General features: G+C 37.9%; 1 protein-coding gene across 1 annotated transcript in view; it reads left to right on the top strand.

Annotated features, from left to right (window-relative positions):
* The window catches only part of ATRNL1 (attractin like 1), a 693,411-nt gene that overhangs the window by 471,013 nt on the left and 200,179 nt on the right, over nucleotides 1–22,219 (top strand). The window contains exon 27 of the mRNA XM_042457618.1: nucleotides 15,735–15,842. Coding sequence (XP_042313552.1) covers nucleotides 15,735–15,842 — 108 coding nt within the window. The remainder of the gene's footprint in view (nucleotides 1–15,734; nucleotides 15,843–22,219) is intronic.

Raw genomic sequence — 22,219 nt, 5'->3', positions numbered from 1 at the left:
CACCAGAGGGAAGCTCCCTGAAGATCTCAGTCTAGTTCCTGCTTCTGCTCTGATTTTGTTGTATCTTGCACTCTTTCTTTTCTTATTCATCTTCATCACTGCCTTAAAAAAATTCTAATCTGTCCTTCTTGCATTGCTTTCATTGGCATGGTTGTGCTGTTGCTGCATGCTTGCAAGGCACCATGCAATCATGATGAGATTAAAGAAGTGAGAGGCTACTAACACGATGAAAAAGAAGCTATTTTAATTGGACAATTTTTTGTTTATGTACATGCTTGTTTACTGCTTCTTCAACAAAGCTTGGTATTTGGGTTTTGCCATTCATGTTCCTTGCTTTTCATTGCCCATACTATAAGGAACCAGCTAAAGAAGGGGCAGGAGGAAGGGAAAGCTGACCACTTGGAGGGAGATGAGAAATAAAATGGATTATGTAATAAAATGGCGATAATATAGAACCATCCCAGCCACTCCCATATTCCCTTTATACTGCCTCCTAAAGAAAAACTGTATCAATAACAGAGAAGGTGAACAGAAGTATAGTGGCCCCTTGGTATCCACTGGGGTTTGGTTCCAGGAACCCCCACTGCCCCCAGATACCAAAATCTGTGGATTGTCCAGTATTACCCTTTGAAGAATGTTTTACTAAAGATACCCTGTAAAACAAAAGGGATAAGATTTACCTAGGATCTGGATAGGCCATCTGCTAGTGAAATGTTTGCTTAACTAGAAATGGATTTTAATAATGATATTAACAGTTTTGAAACTACAATGATCTAGTTAAAATGTGTTTTTTTAAAAAAAACATGTTTTTTTGACAAAAATAAACAAAGAATAGTCTTACTTTGAACTTAACCCACTTTGAGCTCTTCAGTTGTGCAAACACTGTGCAAATCAGTCATTTCAAAGGCTACTAAATATTTCACAGAACCCCATAGATGTTGGTATCTCTGAATATCAGTTGATATTGAACCAAAGCAAGTTAGCAGGTTGAAAAATCAATGGTCTAAATGTAAGGTCTTCTTTAACTTGCCTTCTGCAGTGACGAGAGGCTAGAAACTATTTCAGAGACATTTGAGAAAGTTATATTTCGAATCTTCTGTCATAATAACATGGAAATGACCTGTTTTTAAGATAACCTCTCTTTGCTTATAAGAAAATGGATTCGATGCCTAATTGAATAAGGCATCCTTCATATCAGAAATGGTTGTTTTTGGACAATGTTATAAAATTACATATCCAGAAATACATATAATGTTTAACTGCTTGTTTTTAACACTGTTGTAAACACCTTTACTGAAGTGACAGTTTTTAATTACATAATTTCAAAGGTATGACATGATGGGAATAATATATGTTAATTACCATCCAGCAGAAACAAGCCATAGTTCTTGTGGAAAACATGAAAATCAAAAATTAAATATTCTTACCCTACATTGAAATGTGTAGGAATTTACTTTGACAGTTCAGTGCATTAGTAGTTGGACAAATCATCTGTAAACCCATAATACTTCACTCAGATTAGAGGACATCTGGATTTTACAGGTACCGGGCATTATTATATATTTCTGGGTTTTGTTTACTGAATTGTAAAACTGTTCCATTTGTAATTAATTGGTTTCCTTTTATGTCTGAATTTAGGCAATTCTTCCAAAAAAACAATTAGTGTAAATAATTCTTCATATCCCCAGAGTTGATCCAAAACATTTAGCCACTTCAGACAGTTGCAACACATTGCTTGACAGATTCTGGCTTTAATTGTCCTCATGGATCATGTTGAAACAAAACTCCTAACTGTATGCATTTGAACTATAAAATATTTCCCCAGGATCTTGTACAAAGGATTCTGTTAGGAGTATATGTAGCCATGTAGTGAGGAATTCATTTCTATATGTGACCAACCACCTTACAGAGTCCTGCCACTGTCACCAAAATGTTGTTGTTGTTGTGTCATTCCTGATTTATGGTGACCCTATCATGAAATTTTGACCATCTTTAAACATTATACTTTCCCCACTACTGAGCCACTGCTCTGAATTTCAGTCCAGACTTTAAATGAGATAATATAACATCGTGGATAAAGCAAATATATAAGGATCAAAAAGCAAAATTAATAATAAATGGTACCAAAACAGAGGAATTTAAAATAGAGAAAGGAACGAGACAGGGGTGTCCGTTATCTCCGCTCCTTTTTATCATGTGTCTAGAGATCTTATGCCAGAAGATAAGAAAGGAGAGACAAATAAAAGGGACGTCGATAAAAGGATGTGAAACCAAGATTGTGGCATACGCAGATGACATAGCATTAATAACGGAAGATCCGCTGAAGAACATTCCTAAAGCCATTGAAATAATTGAGCAGTATGGACACTGGGCAGGCTTAAAATTAAATAAAAATAAATCAGCTTTGTTAACAATGAATATAAACGAGGGAAGAAAGAAGAAATTAAATGAGATAACAAAAATACAAATACAGAAAAGAATTAAATATCTGGGTATTGTAGTCACTAATCGGAATTCAGAATTATTTGAAAACAATTATAAGAAAATATGGCAGGAGATAAAAAAGAAACTGTTAAAATGGTCCAAATTGAAACTATCTTTGATGGGAAAAATTGCTTTAATAAAGATGAATATCTTACCTAAATTAATGTATTATTATCAAAATCTGCCAGTGATACTAAACGAGAAAGTCTTTAACCAATGGAAGAAGGATCTACAGAAATTTATCTGGTCGAAAAGGAAATCAAGAATAAAGTGGAAGATAATGGTGGACGCAAGGGAAAGAGGAGGTTTGTCACTCCCAGATTTAAGACTATATTTTCACGCAAATTGCTTGGAATGGATTATGAATTGGATTAAATTGGAAAACGAAAATTTATTAAATTTGGAAGGTTTCAACATTAGATACGGATGGCACGCATACCTATGGTATGGTAAATTAATACAAAATAAAGAATTTAACGACCATATACTAAGAAGAGCTCTATTAAGAATCTGGGCCAAATATAAAGGAAAAATCTACAGACATATGCCGTTATGGGCGTCACCACATGAAGCCTTCATGAAGAGAAGCAAATTAGTAGAAAGGGGATGGCTGATATATAAAGATTTGGTAGAAAATGTGAATGGAAAGATACAAATGAAAAGCAGGGAACAATTGATACAGGAGGGAATAGATTTGGGCTGGTTTACATATAGACAGCTTTTAGGGAGATTTAAAGATGATATGAAACAGTATGGAATAACAATGGAAAAAACAGAATTGGACAAGATAATAATGAATGAAGGCAAAGATAGTAACGGGATGATATCTAAGTTATACAAAGTTTGTTTAAAAATAGAGGTTGAAGAGGAAACTATCAAACCTAGTATGGTGGAATGGGCAAAAAATATTGGTAGAAACATTAGCTTAGAAGAATGGGAAAGAGCATGGGGCAAAGATTTAGAATTCACGGTCTGTGTTGATATTCGAGAGAACTACATAAAGATGTTAAACAGATGGTACCTCCCCCCGGTCAGAATTGCCAAAATGTATAAAACTAGAGAGACAGACTGTTGGAGGTGTGGAAAGCAACTGGGAACTTTTTATCATATGTGGTGGTCTTGTCCGGTCATACAAAAATTTTGGAGAGCAGTACATAATTGTATTAAAAGTATGTATAATGTAAATGTGAAATTACTTCCAGAAACGTATTTGTTAAACATTGTCACCGATACTGAGGTTAGAAAATATCTGAAACCTGTACTTTATTTAATCACAACTGCAAGAATAGTAATTGCAAGAAATTGGAAAAACCAGGGAGAAATAGATGTAGAGGAATGGTTGATAAAAGCACTGGATGCGGTAGAGATGGACATGATCACCATACGGTTAAAAGACATTGTTAAATATGAGGAAAATTATGAAGATATATGGATACCTCTATCTAAATTTTGCAAGAAACATTGGTCATGACTTAGAGTTTGTAAATATAAGAGTATAGCTGGAGGCTAAGATATGGCAAGACGGGAAGAGCGGTAGTCTCCCCCGAGATCAAATAAAAGAAAATCCGGTACTCCCTAGATGTACTTGATATAACAGATATAAATAAGAGGAAGAAATGAGCTGTGGATACCATAGTACCTACTAGATAAACAGTAATGGAAAAGGGGAAACTTAATGAATGGTGCGGTAAGGAAAGCTGATTTAGATCGAGGAATGAAATAAGAAATTTATAGCTGTATAGATATAGTAGGAAGAACTTTAAAGCTGATTGAAGGGATCTGAAACCGGAAGACTCTCTTTATTGGTATGGTTTGATGTGTTGTTTTGCGGGTTTATAATCATTTATTTATTTTTGTTTGTCTGTTTTCTTTTTCCGTTTTTTTACAAGCTTATGAATGTGATGTATTATTCATGACACCTTTTTTTTCCCTCTTTTTTCTTTTATGTTATGTGTTTAGTCAAAATGAATGTATATATATGTATGTAAAGAGTATTTTTAAATAATAAAAAAAATTTAAAAAAAGACTTTTCAGGGATGAAAACCACCCCTTCCCAACTCCTTTAAAATGTTTGTCTTCCTCTGTGTTGCAGTAGATAATTAGTATGAACTATAACCTGATGCCTTTAGAAGGGCAGCAATGACAAAACTTTAACAAGCTTACCCTCAAAAATGTGGTGATTAATTATGGAGCTGTGTCAGAACATTTCACGATCTCATTTGTGAGCTAGACAGTCCAGACATCATTGGCTGCTTCCCTTAAAAATTATCACCTACTATTTTAAGTGCCACTCATTGATTACCGGAAGATGAATTGTGACAAAGAGGCTCTTACACATCCTCCTAAAGCCAAACTACACATTATACATAATGCAGCTCAAGTGTTGAATTTAATCAGTGCATTATTTCCTAAACCTAAATGTGTTTCTCTCTGATGTTTATCACACTATGCTCTTAAAGAGCTACTATTCCAGTGTGACTCCTCTAGCAGCCTCCTGTTGCATGCTGGGATTGGCAGTTTTAAGGAGCTGAACTTCTCTGCTTGAGAATTCTAAATACCCCTCCTTGCATCCCATGCAATACTACTACTTTTACTAATCTATGCAGTGACAACAGTTATCACATTTCTCATTTATGTACATTTTACAGAGATGCTCAAAACTAATCTTTAAAATAGATCAAATCTCTCTGATACTAACAAAAAGCAATAACAAACAAATTGTGTGTGTGTGTGTGTGTGTGTGTGTTACATTTTATTTTTGGTGAAAGGATGAACCAAGTCAGGATTTACATCTCTAAATTTGTTTTTTCCAAATTGTATCTCTGTGTATCTTGTATCCTCCATTCATTGGATATTTCAGTGATTTCTTGTTTTACAAGCAGCAGAAAATGAGAAAATGACAGCAATTAATTTTTCATTCTTAAAGGTTCCTGCTTCCAAAATTCCCAGATTATCTATATGTTTATCACCATAATCTAAACTTGTTCATTAAAGCATGCTATGCAACTGGGGTTTTCTTTCTGAAATCTTGTCCTTTAAACTGTTGCATTCAGTTAGTGACCTTTTCTTCATACTAAATGTATTACAAAACATTGAAGTCTCTCTTTCTCTTTCTCTGCTCTTAATCCTGTTTCTTTCTCCTCAGTCACAATACTGAATGCAAGCAAAAAGAACCAAGTGTTTTTCTTCTCTCTGTGTGGTCAGTGATGAGTTCATTGGTGGCTAAATCTTGTTAAAAAATCTAGTTTCACTTTTTAAAAGGGTTTGTAAGTGAAATGCTCTGTATGGATCCATACACTGAGTTTTCAAGTGTAACGGAGAATCCAAGCTACAATAGAACCATGTGAATGTGAGAGTTAATTTAATAGAATGTGATGAACAGTAGAGCAGAATCACAGAGCACAAAACCCTTTCAACTGTAAGATTTAATGTAGACCAATCCTTTGAGTTTACACTAATTACCCAGTTGGAAGCCTCTGTGGAATTTTGAATTGGTCTTTATATCTCATGTCCTTCTGGTGCTTGCCATTTATGAGCTATTGTTTTATACAGGCCATATAAATCTAATACGTATAGCAAATAATAAAAAAAGGAGATCAGCCAGTGGCTCTGTAGTTCAGTCCATGTAGCTCAAATGTAGCACCTTTTCATAATTCTTACAGTATCATGATACCTGAAATGGAAATACACTAGATGCCTGTCATAAAATCTGCATGATTTTGGCAATATTTTACTTCTACAAGATTCTAAATCTGGAGCCTTACTCATAAATTAATCTAGTTTCCATCTTGTTAGCCACTTGTGCCTGTTAGAATATAGGGAGAAACAAAGGGGAAGATTTTTAGCTTTAGCTTTATGATTTGGGAGATTGACACTCCCTATGCAGTAAGAACAAGTAAACATAACAATTCATAAATAAACATAACCACCCAAGTGTTAAAGCAGAGATCATTTGGGAATTAAGACTGTCAGCCTGAGAGATATAAATTAATATGCAAACACTTTCAAATACAGATGACAAGGTTCCAGGAATTATTTATTTATTATTTTGTATGCATCTAAGCAGGCTTTCTATCTCAAAAGAAGATTTCAAAAGTATCTGAGTTTAAAAGAAAATATAGTAAAATTATAAGATTTATTTTTTAAAAATAAAATAAATTTAGCAGAACATTAAACAGCAAAAACCATCCTAGAGTCAAAAATAAAATAAACTGTAGGAATACAGCCACAGAGCATTAAAATTTCAGAACAACTGCAAGAGGAAATACAGCAATTCTTTGAGAGCATTAACAAAAACAAGAACACGAATTGGCATCTGTGGTCTTATGAGTCACTCACAAGTATCTGGTAGATCAAGTTTCTTTACAGACCCTCATCTAGTCTTCAAGCATGTGTATTCAGGATTCTGCCAGACCTGACTCAAATGAAGAAGCTAATAGTAGTCAATGCCATCTGTATCCGGGTGGTATCTTGATCTTCCCTAGAAGCTTCTTGTACATTGGGACAACACAGATCAATCCATAGCACTATTTCCATTTTACAGAGCAAAGTTTCCTAGCACCAGTTTTTGGAACCATCTAGGAATGGAACTACTGATTCCAATTCCCATTTGTATCTGAAAATGCTAGAAAGATACTGTCCTCAGTGGTACTCTCTGCTACTCACTCTTGCTGTCCTTCCCTTGATTTAGGTCATCCAAGTGAATTTCAGCAGCTTCTCAGGCAAAAAACCAAATCAAGATACTGTATCATCTGGGAATGCCTTGGGATGATTCTCCACCCTTATACATTTTCAGGCACACTGCATATGAAAACAAAAACATTAGATAGACTGCATAACATTAGAGGAGTAAACAGAATGTTTGATTGTTTATTATTAATATAATACTCTATTGAAGCAAGGCCTTTATGTTGTTGTTGCTGTTTGAGAAAGAGGCCATATTCTTCAAACTGTCTAGACTAGAGTAGTCTTTTTGCAGTCATCTGGGAGCACTGGGGTTGGTATATAAATGTACAACAATTATATAATCAAATATAGCAGCATATCTATGCATACATTCAGAGAAGGAAGACTGATTATATCTCTGGAAATGTAAATCTGACTTGTGAGTACATGATTTGTCCACTGTCTTCTTCAAGAATAAATGCAAAACATGTTCAGTAAAATTGATCGCTGATTGGAAAGACATTGTGATTGAGCTTATCCAGCTAACTACCTTGTGCATCTTAAATGATGTAGAAGGTGATTGTAACATACCTGTAATTTATCTTATTATGGTCATTTGGAACTTGCCTTCTTATTCTTCATTTGTTTGAAGTGCATTTTGGCAATTGATGATAAGAATACTGCAATATATGCCTTATTCACTATCCTGAAAGGACTAGTATGGTTATATCTGTATGACCAATCGTTTAAAAAAATTCTAGGTAAAGGGAGAATTTATTGGAAATCAATTGGAAATCCTGGCAGTGTCTTTCACAATCATGTACACGTTAATACAACATTGAGAATTGTTTGAGAATTTATCTCCTGGAGTATGAGTGTGAAATCAGTGAGTACATTCAAAATTAATGAACTAGGTTTGGTTATTTATGTCCTTATTTATTTAATTTATATTCTGCCTTTTTCATAAATTGGAGCCAAGGTGACTCGCAAAAGATGTTTAATTCAAAGATAGAACTGTGTTAGTTTGCAGAATCATTATATACGGAGATCTTGTAGCACCATTGGGACTAAATGAAAGAAAGAAGTTGGCTGCATGAGCTTTCATAGTCTACAGTTTACTTCCTCAGATGCAAAATCAAGCAAAAGATGCTTAAAACCAACAATAAAAATACAATTTTAAAACACAATTAAAACACCACATTAGTACAATAAGTCAAAAATGTAAAATCCTTAAAAATACTAGGCTGAAAATATAAAGCCATGAAAAACATATGAAAACAACACTCCAATAAGAAGATTGCCTGGGGTAATTATGTATTAAAAGCCTGCTGGAAAAGAGATGTTTTTGCATGGCAGGAAAGGGAGAATTGGGGGGGGGGGCATAGAAAGGACCTCAGGATTTAGCTTGTGTAGGTGTAGGAATCAAAAACTCTGTAGGTCATACTTATCAAAAGCCTAATTCCCACTATGGTTTAAACTGGATCGTGATTCCAAATGATTCAGTTTAAACCACCATGGTTCCCACTTAATTTGAATCGCTGAAGCAATTCAGAAAGGGAGGCATGATTTTTAAACATTTTACCTGTGTTTTACCCATTTAACCCATGTCAAAAAGATGCTGGTAAAATGGGGTATTTTAGCTCAAATAGGGTGATTCAGCTCAAGTGGGAACCAGGTGGATTCGAGTTGGATTCGAATCCACCCATTTTCCCACTGGCAGTGGCTTTTCCCCAGCCTCTCCGCCCTGGCCATGCCTCCCTTGGTCCCTGGCCTTCTTCCGTCAATGGCCTCTCTTGCCTGCTCTGTTCCTGACTTCTTTGTACCTGTCCCCTTGCCTTCTGGTCCCTGCAGCCTCCTTACTGGCCTCCCAGGCTTCTGTGTGACCTCCTTACTGGCCTCCACTTGTGGCTGTCCTGAACCGATTCTTGAAACTGGCGCAAACACAGTGGAAACCTCTGTGTTTGCTGAACCGGTTTCAGGAATCGGTTCAGGAATCGGAACTAAAGGTAAGTGGGAATTAGGCCAACATTTTCTATCCACATTATTGCACTTCAGCCTGGTGGATCTTTTTGGAGGCTTAAACTGCTTCAAATGGTAAAAGCAGTGGGTCAGATTTAGCCAGTAAGCCCCATATTGAATACAGCCAATCTAGTCCAGTTAATGCAGTCACTCCTACAGTGCCCTTAACAGTTCACACTAACTTCAGTTTAAAGTCTTGGGTTAATCAGAGCTATCTCATCTAATTTGTGTGTAAAGTTTAGCATGAAATCTCCATTGTTTTTACCGAATTAATGATCTGAATAACAAAACAAGTCAGACAGCACTTCATGGGAATTCTGAATGGAGTAGAACTCTGGAAGACAAGGGTTTAAATTGCTGTTTGATCATGTAAACTTTGGATAAGTCACACTCTCTCAGCCTCAGATGAAAGCAGTTGCAACCCTCCTTTGAACAAATCTAGCCACAAAAAACTCATGACAGGTTAACCTAAGGTCACCATAATTCAGAAACAACTTGAATGCAACAAAAACATGTACCATCATATTTGATCTAAGGCATTTTATCTATGGATATTTCCATTCCAAATTTCATTGGAAAAACTAGGTCTTATTTCTGATATTCCCAAAACAGCTACCAGAAAATTGAACCACAACACATGGTGGATTTTCATCCCACAGAAGAATCTAACGAAGTATTTTGTTATCCATTCTGAAAACGTCTCTAAAATTATTTTAAAAAATATTTGCCAATAAAAAGTTTACTGTCTCTGTGTTCCTTTTTGTATAATGCCTATGAATGATTTTTGGACCGTGCCTATACATAAACTTGCTTCATGGGTGATGTGATCCATAAAGGTAGAAGATTAGTTTTATTTTATTTAGCATATCTTTCCTTTGATTAGTTGATTTCATTAATTTTATTTATTTTAGCCTGCATTAGTAGAAGCATAGTTTCCAAGCTGAGGGAAGTAATAGTCCCACTATATTATGTGCTTCTTAGGCCTCATCTGGAGTACTGCATTCATTCATGAATGCCTCATCTTAAGAAGGATAAAACAAGTTGGAGCAGTTTCAGAGAAGGGTAACAGGGATGATAAGGAGTATGGAGAACAAGCTATATGAGGAAAGGTTGAAGGAATTGGAGCTGTCCTGCTTGGTGATGAAAAGACTGAGGGGAGACATGATCTTTGAATATTTCAAGGGCTTTCATGAAGAGGAGATGGCAGGCCTTTTCTTTGCTGCCCAGTTCTAATGGTTTGAAGTTACAGGAGAGTAGATTTCAATTGAACATTAGAATGAAATTCTTGATAGTAAGAGTAGTTCAGCAATGGAACCAATTTTCTAGAGAGATGGTGAGGTCTCCTTTGGATGTCTTTAAAAAAAAAAGCTGGACAGCTACCCACTGGAGATGCTTTAGTTGAGACCCTTCATTGAACAAGGATTTAGATTTAAGGGTCCATGAGGTCCTTTCCAGCTTTATATACAGTGGGGCAAAAAAGTTTTTAGTCAGCCACCAATTGTGCAAGTTCTCCCACTTAAAAAGATGAGAGGGACCTGTAATTGACATCATAGGTAGACCTCAACTATGAGAGACAAAATGAGAAAACAACTCCAAACAATCACATTGTCTGATTTGGAAAGAATTTATTTCCAAATTGTGGTGGAAAATAAATATTTGGTCAATATCAAAAGTTCATCTCAATAGTTTGTTATATATCCTTTGTTGGCAATGACAGAGGTAAAACGTTTCCTTTAAGTCTTCACAAGGTTGGCACACACTGTTGCTGGTATGTTGGCCCATTCCTCCATGCAGATCTCTTCTAGAGCAGTGATGTTTTGGGGCTGTCGTTGGGCAACATGGACTTTCAACTTCCTCCAAAGTTTTTCTGTGGGGTTGAGATCTGGAGACTGGCTAGGCCACTACAGGACCTTGAAATGCTTCTTACGAAGCCACTCCTTCATTGCCCAGCCGGTGTGTTTGGGATAATGTCATGCTTAAAGACCCAGCCACATTTCATCTTCAATGCCCTTGCTGATGGAAGGAGGTTTGCACTCAAAATCTCACGATACATGGCCCCATTCATTCTTTCCTGTACATGAATCAGTTGTCCTGGTCCCTTTGCAGAGAAACAGCCCCAAAGCATGATGTTGCCAACCCCATGCTTCACAGTAGGCATGGGGTACTTTGGATGCAACTCAGCATTCTCTCTCCTCCAAACATGACGAGTTGTTTTTCTACCAAACAGTTCTACTTTGGTTTCATCTGACCATATGACAATCCCAATCCTCTTCTGGATCATCAAACTGCTCTCTAGCAAACTTCAGACAGGCCTAGACATGTACTGGCTTAAGCAGGGGGACACATCTGGCACTGTAGGATCTGAGTCCCTGGTGGCGTAGTGTGTTACTGATGGTAGCCTGTGTTACGTTGGTCCCAGCTCTCTGCAAGTCATTCACTAGGTCCCCCTGTGTGGTTCTGGGATTTTTGCTCACTGTTCTTGTGATCATTTTGACCCCACAGGGTGAGATCTTGCGTGGAGCCCCAGATCGAGGGCAATTATCAGTGGTCTTGTATGTCTTCCATTTTCTAATTATTGCTCCCACAGTTGGTTTCTTCACACCAAGCTGCTCGCCTATTTCAGATTCAGTCTTCCCAGCCTGATGCAGGTCCACAATTTTGTTTCTGGTGTCCTTCGACAGCTCTTTGGTCTTCACCTGCTTTAACTGTCATGATTCAATCCTATGGAATCTTGGGATTTATAGTTAAGTAACATATTTAGCATTCTCTGATAGAGAGCTCTGATGCCACAACAACCTACAAATCCCAGGATTCCATAGGATGAAACCATGGCAGCAGCCTAAAAAAAGTTATTTAGAAGTTTTCTTGGTGCAGTCACTCCAGTAAGGGTGTTAATACATTACATATTATAAAGCCATATATGGCTTGGGTCCAGGCTGTTTGGAGGACCATAGGCCTGTATACACAGGCACTTTGTATTGGGCTTGAAATAGGGGTGCATGGGGGCTGAGTGATTCCATGCTCAGCAACCCTACCACACATATTGGCTGTCCATACAGGGTGTGGCATGATGATGTCCTCATGGTGCAGCGCCCAAATAGCACTGCGCGGTGCAGACATCATCATGGTGCCCTGCACACAGCCTAAAAAGAAGCCGCCAGGGAGCGGGTTCTTTTTAGGCTTCCTGGAGGCTGCAGTGATTGGTTGTTGCAGTCTCACTACCCTTTTCTCCCAATCTGTCCAGCTCCCATATCTCCCTTTATAATCCCATTAGAACTCTTAAAGTCAGTTGGAGAGGCTCTTCACTTTGTCCCACCACCTTTGAAGGCTTGTATGGTGGGAGCAAGGGAGTGGGCCTTCTCGGTGTCTGCTTCCAAACTTTGGAAGTCCCTCCCTAGGGAGAGCAGAATGGCTCCGTCCTTTCTCTCCTTCCATCAGCAAGTTAAAACATTGGTATGCTGACAGGCTTTTAGAAATTGGCTGGGCTGGCTTTTAATGCTGTACGGTGCTGTTTTGAGGTTTGTGTGTTAACTTTTAATAAAGTTTATTTTTTTTAAAAAATGATGTAATGTTTAACATATCAATTGTTTTTTAAAAAATATATTGATACTTTTATTTAAGTTTTTTAAATAGTTTTAATCGGTATTATTTTTAAATATGCTGTTAGCTGCTGTAAAGTTGCATTATTGAGAGAAATGTGGAATATAAATGAAAAGAATAACAATAGCAACAGCAGCAACAGCCACCAACAGCAGCAGCAGACAAAGTCACTCCAGTTCTAGAACCTCAATCTTGTCTAAGAAGCTGCTTTAGCTTGTGGCTTTATTGGCAGGTTACAGACCGCCGAAAAGCAGCGGCCTGCATCCGCCCCTTTCCCCGCTGTATCAAGGCCTCAGCTGCCAGACCAGCAGCCTCCGAGGCCCCGATCCACCGCTTTGCAGGCTGCAGGGAAGCGGCAAAAGGCCGCTTCCCCGCAGCCTGGAAAGGGGTGTCCTTGGGGCTTCAAGCCCCAAGGACACCCCAACGGCAGCGGGGACTCCCAGAAAGGGGCCACTTGGCCCCTTTCTGATTTGCGTCGCTGGTGCAGCCTTCACATGGCCCTCGCATGGAGCGATGGCGTCACGTCCGCGCTGCCTCGTTTGGAGGTGGCGTGTTCGTGACGCCATCATGGCGGTGGCCGTGTGGAACGGCTGCCACCATTTTGTGCGCACGGAGCATGTACTAGGGTTAGGGGGTGCAGAAGCACCGCCCCTTCCTAACCCTAGTACGTGCTCTGTGCGTACTTTAATGGTGGTCTGTAACCCGCCATTGTCTCAGCACACTGGGTAGCAGTACATGGATACATATACCCCCATTTTGGCCCTGGCAGCTTCTAAAATTTTGTTTCTTCCAGATACCATGCCACCCTGTTCATCTGAAGAAGCAAGGAAACAAACTTAATTGGACAACTAATTTGATTTAAATATTTAATACTGCCTTTATTAGATTCACAGATTGAGAGAGAAAAGATTTGTATTATTTAGTGCTCCACATCATTTTTATTTGTTCTTGGAGATTGAGGGGGAAAATAGAAAGAAACTTTGGAGAATGTTAATAGTGGTTCCCTGAACACTGGTATGATGTCAGTGGATTGACTGAGCAACCTGAGCATAATTTAAGACTTCGGGTTGCTCAGTTACAATGGCACCTGCTCTCTAATGCTCAGACATTATTCCTCATGTTTAAGTAATCAGAGAAGGGACTGCATATAAGCTGCCACAGACACTGTCACTAATAACTCCATCTGGCTTCAGTACAAATGCATAGGGAATCGGAAGTCTGAAAGGGCTTGTTCTTGGCACAGGTTCACTGAGTTTGTTCCTTTATCAGTGAGATCAGACTTTGGATCTCTTACCACTGTTTTGACACATGTGGTGCCAGTTTTAGATTAATGCTCTGTGTGCATGTGTGTGCGTGCGCGCGCATGCGAGTGTGTGTCTGTGTGAGAGAGAATTAGTTCTTTAGAGTACTGAGGAAAAGCATGATTTATATATGTTTGTTCCAACCTATAAGCAAAATATGTATAGAAATATGTATCTAGTGGTAGCAGATACCAACAGTTTACTATGAATTATGCAAATAAAAACCTTTGTATAATGTAAGGTGTATGTATGTCTTAGACAATAACCTGTGTTACTGTGTAGCATAGAGAGATCTCAATAATTCAGTTCTGACAGGGATGCAGGAGAAATATCTGGGGGAAAGCAGAGTTTGAGAGAAAGTAGTTGAAAAGATGAAAGTGCTGTCCTTTAGGAAGGCAGGTTGTAACACAGAATTCTCACTGATGAAAAAGCAGGGATGAAGTAGGATTGCTTTGGGAAGTGATGGGGTACCAACGGCTCACAGACTAAATGAGGTTTATAATTCCTTTCAATCTGACCATATATAGGAATGGTGAGAATTTCATTTTAGTTGACTTTTGGTTTAGTTGACTAAATGCCCATCATTCAAAGTTAGGTGAAAGTAATCCTGGCAGACTTGCCCATTCCTAGGGATGAGTGAGGATTTCATTTCAATTTGATCAGAATTCATTACATGGTGAGAGAGGATGAAACAGATTTGCCCACTCTATGTGTGACCTTTACTCCTTGGCCCAACTGCATTTTTTTCTCCTCTCACATTCATTAATAATCTCCTCCCTTCTCTGCCTGTTCTACACCTTCCCCTTCTGCTGCTGAACCCAGAGCAAATCAGTTGGAGGTGGAGAGGTCTCTGACACTCACTCCTTCCACTTAAGAAGCCTTCTTCTAATTTCCTCTGCTCTTTCCCTCTTCCCTCTGGCTAGCTTTGTCTCTGTGTCACTATCTCCTCCTCCATTTCTTCCCTACCTGTCCTTCCCTCTTTGGTTTGTAGTTACTTCCCTGTTCTCCACTACTCAGTGTTTCACATTTTCCAGCTAACTGATAAATTGCAAACAGAAACAAAGGGGAAGAATTTCTCTTTTTCTCTGCTTGCTTGGATAGATGGAAGTGGATGGTTGGCTAGATGGACACTTGTGGGGTATGGATGAGTATGTATAAGAAGCACTCAGTGTGGGGTTGCAGTAATGATTTTAAGTTAAAATTCCTACAACCTCATACTTTTCTTCATCTTCCTTCTTAGCATTCCTAACACAAAATGGTTGAGAGATGTAATGAGTATAACAGAGAAAACAAGGGAGGTTGTGGGGTGGTTTTAGGCATGCATAGCACAGACCTATGACAATTTACACCTCCAAAGGAATATAGCCACCTCTGGGTTACACTATAAATTAGTGGGAGCCAAGGAAACCTGTGTTGTTCTCTACACTTGATCATTAATTGCTATGGGTGTGGGTATGTAAGAGTGACGCACAAACTGTCCTGTTTTATTACATTATCCTTGGAATTGAGAACATATTACTCTTTGTAAAGTACCAAAACGTATGCCTTTCAAATAAACTGTTGAAAGATTCCACAGATTTCTGTTTGATCAATGTTAAGAGACACCAGCTATCGTCTTACGTTATTTTAAAGATATTTCATTAAAACATTTTTCCCTTCCATCAGCAACTTATGCGGGAGCGACAGCAGATGGCCAGCCGTCCCTTTGCTTCTGTGGATGTAGCACTTGAAGTAGGAGCGGAGCAAACAGACTGTCTGCGAGGGCCGTTAGAGGTAGGAACTTGGGGCTGACAAAGGAGTGTTGCAATTTGCATATTTATATTGCTACCCTCATCTGCATCTGTTTTTGAAACCAAAGACGAGTATGATTACCTGGAGCTGACAAGTTGCAGCCACATATGTTGTGTCATTTTGGAGCTTCATCATTTCCTTAGTATGACATGAGCAGTAGCAAAAGCCACTGGGGAATCTATTAGTTGAGGCTAAAGGGACAATCTGCTCACCTGGCTGTCCTTTCTTGGTGGGTAAGAACTGAAGAAATTTAAGATGCATGTATAAAAAAAGCCACGCATTGTGTCCTTCTGAGTGCACAGTGCCCCCTAGTTAACTGTTCACATCTCACTTAATTAACCAAGATTGGTCTTCAAAATGAGCTTTTCTCTGTGTGTCATTATTATGTTTTTATTTGTGAGGGCTGGAGAGTAGTGCCTACAGAGTATGTTGTTGTTTGTGACTAATGGATACATTATGACATTTTTATTGTGAAGGCAACATTTTGAAAGAGAAATTATAATATGCTAAGAAATGTAATGCTTTATTGGAATAATGTAATAACTCATCAAATAGATTCAGGAACAGTCACCTAAAATAAAAGGAGAATGGCAATTTTAGGGTGCTGATGGATAATTAAGTGGCACTGGAGATTTATTCAGTCGTATTCACGTATTTGTGCTTTTATTTATAATTTTGTTTTATGATTTTTATATATCTTTTCTAGGACCAAATTGATACTTCTGACATTATTCAAATATTTGCATTGCATTCTTTAAATTAACATTTTCCTCAAAGTTAATTTTTTCCCCTGAAGTCTTGAGTATTTTCTTTTTCATGAATGGTGAGAAACTAGCAACATAAGTATTTTCCAGATATATATATTTTAAAAAACTAAAATTTTTTTAAAGCTCATGCATAAGTCTAGAAATCTTAGTTAAAAAAAACTGACCCCAAAAACCTGGATCAATTTATTCACAAGTCAATGCTAAATACAGTGCACCTGTGCCAACTGTGGACTTGCCATCCATGGTTTGAGCTTCTGCAGATAGCAAACCTCAGTTTTTTCAGTGGACTTGTATGCACACTACACGTGTATGCATATGACTGTGAGCAAGTGTGCATGCCCATTGAAAAGAATGGGATTTAAGGTCTTGTGTTTTTTGTTGTCCATGGGGAGAGGGGGCCAGAATGGATTCCCCACACATAGAAAGGAACAGTTGTACTGCACTTTAACTCTTATCAAAAAAGGAACCATCCCCTTCTCTGAGAAGGGATAAAAAGCCAAGAGCTATATCTGTCTTGTGAGAGCCTTAAAGAAGCACCAATCCCCTCTTACTCTCTCTGCCATGGTGCCACATCTGACCTTTGTGAATGCCTGCCTGGGCAAATGGCAGCAGTGGCAACTCTTTGGGACTTCTCCTCATTGGCACATGGAGAGAATGCTTTGAAGGATTATAAGACAATTATTTATATTTGTCAAATAAAGCAGCTTCCGAATGCTTCAGGGTCATGGCGTTTAGGTGATGCTCACCCCCAATGGCCAGAAGCTGCTCTGAGTCCACCTAATGTGGGCCGAAGCCCAGCCCATAATAATAATAATAATAATAATAATAATAATAATATGTTTTATTTATATACCGCTATTCCAAAGATCATAGCGGTGAACAGCAAGTAAGTTAATTAGCAAGTAAGCTAATTTGCCCCCAACAGTCTGGGTACTCATTTTAGCAACCTCGGAAGGATGCAAGCCTGAGTCAAGCTTGGGCCTTTTTGCTGGTCTTGAACTCGCAACCTTGTGGTTTTGAGTGAATGGTTGCAGTACAGGCATTTACCCACTGCGCCACCAGGGCTCCATAATTGTCATTTTCTTTGCTGTCTTTTCATCCACTTTCACCTGTGTGTAGTTCTTAGCCCTACTTGTGTCTGATTGCCTCCTCCACACATTGTAGAGCCATAATTTACCATAGCTCCCTCCTTATCCATCTAACCTTTAGAGTGAGCACAACTAGTTATGCCTCCAAGAATTTTGTAAGCCCTTTAGCATCATTTTCCTTTCTGTCATTCTTTACACTCTTTGTTACACAACCCTAAGTTTTACCCTTGGCTTATCCATGAGTCAAATCAAAATCCATAATTTTGGGTCCAAAACCGGCCCTTGATTTAGATATGAGGCAAATTTATAGTCAAGTATATGCAATAATCTCATGAATGAATAAGTTGCTGTAAGACTCACTAAACTCCTATTCTCCATTCTCTCATTTTAGTTAATAAAACAATTAGGCCATTATGGAGATTATGAGGTGTGTGTCCATTTCCTATATTCCCACCCAACTACCTCTTCTGGATACTAGAAAAGTAGTCAAATGTAGAGCCAGATTACCTTGTACTAACCACAATAAGGAGCTAGTTAAACATATGAGAGACACTCCCAGACCTCCCTGTTTTACCCCCAGTATGCTTACTTGTGAACTCAGAAAATGGGGGACTCTATAGAAAGACAGTTTCTACACATGCTCCAAATTGTATAGATTGTGTGATATGGGAGTATGGGTAAGTCTTGTTAATATCTCCTTGTTTAGAAATAAAAGCTACATGAAGATGTCTGTAATTGAGTGATGCAGCAGGAGATATCTCAGCCTCTAGAGCTATGGTGGGAACATATAGGGCTATAATTCCTGCAGGCCCTCCCTTGCTGCTGATGGGAGTTATAGGTCCAAATATCTGAAGGCCAAAGGTTCCCTACACCTGAACAGAGCAATTTAAATATGTAAACATAATGTTTTCAAGGTCACAGAATGGCACAGGAATATGTTGGGAATATTTCCTTTAGTGCAAATGTTTATGTAGAGAAAATTACACCTGAACAGTTGTGGATGATGTGATAAACGGGTGGGGTGGGGTGGGGTGTAATGTTTCATGAACAAAATATATTGGCTTGAGTTCTGTAAAAAAGCAAATTACAAGATCTGCTTCAGTTCCCTAGAACCAATGGAGTCTAGCTGTTTCCATTTCAATGGAGCAGTGAATCTGCTCTGAGTCATAGACTGAGCTTTAAAGATGATATCCAAGGTGCTGAATTTTAGGGATAGAGTTAAGTACCTTAGATATCCCCTTTAAAGTTTGGACTAAAACTTGGAGCAGATTCAAAATCCTGCTGACCTGGAAAGCACTAGCCATCACTGTTTGCAATTAATTAATCCTGTCAATACATTTGTTGTACTAAAAACAAACCACCTGTTTGTGAACCCACCAACTGCTAAAGCCTGTGAGACTTGTGTCAAGCTCAAAGGCCACATTCTTCAGGGTTTCTGATAAATAGAGGCTAATGCCAATATCTATTGCTGACATAATTTGAGTATTTTCAAAGCAAAGGGCATTTAATCAGTCCCTTTGGCGAGGAAGGAAGGAAAGAAGGATGAAAAAAGGAAAGGAAAGGGGGGAGGGAGAGAGAGAGAGAAAACTAAAGAAAGCTGTTCTTGAAGGCAACCAGGGAATGCAGCTGTCAGCACCCCCATCCATAGCTGCCGTGTGAATTTCTCTTTTGGAGAAACAAAAGGAGGCTCCAGGCTATTCAGGCTGACAACTGGGGGTCCCTGGGCTGCATACAAAACTGAAGTTTTGTGTAATTTATCTGGAGAACAATATTTTAATGCTCTATTTGGGAGGGAAAGGACAGTGTGGGTGGTGGGAGCACAGGCTTGGATTGTCTTCTTATTGCTTATTTAATTAAACCTTAAAAGTAAACATCAAAAGTTAATTGCTGCCATTTTCTATGACATGTTTTATTTAGAAACTAATGGATGTGAAAGCTGAAATATTTTCTTTTCTTTTCTTTTTTTTAAAAAGAGTTTTTAATAGACTTCCACTCCCATTTCTTCTTTAAGCATATTCTGGTAAATGTGTTCATACTTGCTCCTTGGCTGTGGTCTTCTTGGCCTGATTATCATATACAGAGCCTGGATGCCATTCAACTTTTTCCACTAGAGGACTGCAATCTGCAGCAAGAAGGTGCATTGCCCTGAATATTAAAGTAATATGGTGCAATGTATTGATTGGTCTGTGGTGACTACTGCATAGAGTTCAATACAAAGAAAGAACTTTGTATTATAAAATTAAATTACAGGTCTGTTTTGAACTTATAAAAGCAAAGCAATAAAATTACATTTGCTCTAAACTGTAAGAGTTCTCCTTAGCCCTTGTACTTGCATTAGGGTCATTTTATTCAGTAAGCTACAACAACAACAAAAAATAGTCTCATTTCATGCTATCCTGCTTTTCCATTTTCATTTTACTATAATCACAATGTGATTTATTGGGGTCAGTCTATCAATCAGTTCTTGTCTCCTTCCTTTACTATATCTTAAAAGGAAAGAGAGGTTGCTGCTTTGTTGTAATTATATTTACAATAACCACTTTCTTTATATTTACATTTCTGGTACAGTATACGACATCCATGTAATATATGCATATGCATAAACTGGCTTAACTTTGTGCTCTTGAATATATTTTGAATAAACATGACACTACCCTTTGAATTCCTTCCCAGGAGACCTGGTTAGCATTTGCATGTTAGTTTCACACTGGGGAGATAAACTCTTTCACTTATAAGAATAGCACAATTACAAGTTGTTTTCATGACCCCTTTCCCCAAAGTTCTTTTACTGTGTCTGATGCAAGGCTGATTTAGATAAGATATAAAGCCAATGTCATTCTTTCATTGATATTGTAATAACTCTTCTAATTCTAGTAATGTACTATTGGCTTGTGGGACAAAATGCAATTCCAGGGTAACCGTTTCCCATAGCATTATATGCCTTCTAGTTCACTTGCTAATAAAAATGTTGCACATTAACATTGCCTACCCTAATACATTGTAATGTAAGTTTCCACATGAAGGCGGCATCATCTGCATGATCTGCATGAATATTAATTATCAGGTATAGCATTTTTAACTTGTGAGATGTTTATATGCATTCAGTCAAGATTTCAACTGTGATGTTTGAAAATCTTCACTGTGATCCTATGACTTTCACAGAATAATGATAATTTGAACCCCCACTCTCCCCCAATTTCCTCCCTGTGATAAAGTCCATAGATTCAAAAGGGATATTCAGCAAACTTTGTGATTTGCCACACTATGGTAAGTAATTATGGTGAAAGAGGGAGAAGTTGAATGAATGGGAGGAAGAAATAAGGAAGGGAAGACCAGGATGTATGAGTATCTGGTAGATTTTAGTAATGTTTGTTATGAGTTGTAATAGTTTTTTTTTTTACCCTACAAAGGTAGAAGTCTAAAAAATCTGAATATACATTGCTAACCAGACTGCTTTATCAAGTATGTATTTAAAGGCATAAAGCATACTCTGGTCAAAAATGCTTAGACCTCTGGTCATGGGTCCTTGGGTCTTCTATATTTCTCTTTTTGATTACTAATTATGAACACAAAATCTTTACAGCTTTACACCCACCTGACCCAGAAGTTTGTATATGTCTTTTCAAGGATATTTCTCCAGCCGCTGGTGGTGCTGTTCTCTTGCATGTGTTTCCCTAATACTTTGCCATAAAGATATTTTATATTCTTCTCACTTTTGGTATATATATTTGTTAATCTCCAAGGCCTACTGTGAGCTTACTTGCATGATATATTTCCATGTATATATTTAAAATACACTTACATATATAATCTAACTCCCAGTGAGACATGAACTTATTTTCCAAAACTGTAAAATAAATCTACTAATTTTACCCTGTTAACAAAAGTGATTAAAATAAATTTAAGGAATCTGGCATGAGGTCATGATAGTATGTTTGCATGAGTGTTAAAGCCAAATCCAAGTTAAAATGCTGTTGGCTGTCCTTGTGCTATACAAAGTTGCTGAAAAGTACAGTGAGATCCAGTATACTAACCAGCAAGCTTTCTGTTTTTCCTTGCCAATAAGATAGCAGGGCTTTTTAACTTAGTTTGCAAACAAATACAGTTTTTGCTGGGCTTATCCCCCCCCCCCCCCTTTCATTTAAATAATTTAATGAGCAAATTGAAAATCTGCAACCAAAGCATACTTGATTATTTTGTACAAAATGAAATCGCTATGTGTGCTTGATCAGCAGTACACTTGCTTTATTTCTCTGTTAGGAGAAGATAGGTAGATAGGAAGTGCATTTTACAACCCTGTTTACCACAGGTCATCTCAGTGGCTCTGTTTCATAGACCCATCTCACCCAGGTTTTATAGTGTACGTTTTATTTTAGAGATATGTTTAGTAACTATGGGACTGATTTTGGTGTCTTTTAAGATGAAGTGGGCTAGCAGATTTTGTTGTTAACTGTTGTCAAGTTGACTTTGACTTGTACTGTAGCAGCCATATGAATAAGAGACC

Source organism: Sceloporus undulatus, chromosome 3 (genome assembly GCF_019175285.1).
Source record: "Sceloporus undulatus isolate JIND9_A2432 ecotype Alabama chromosome 3, SceUnd_v1.1, whole genome shotgun sequence".
Lineage (NCBI taxonomy): Eukaryota > Metazoa > Chordata > Lepidosauria > Squamata > Phrynosomatidae > Sceloporus > Sceloporus undulatus.
This window is presented reverse-complemented; position numbering and strand designations above follow the sequence as displayed.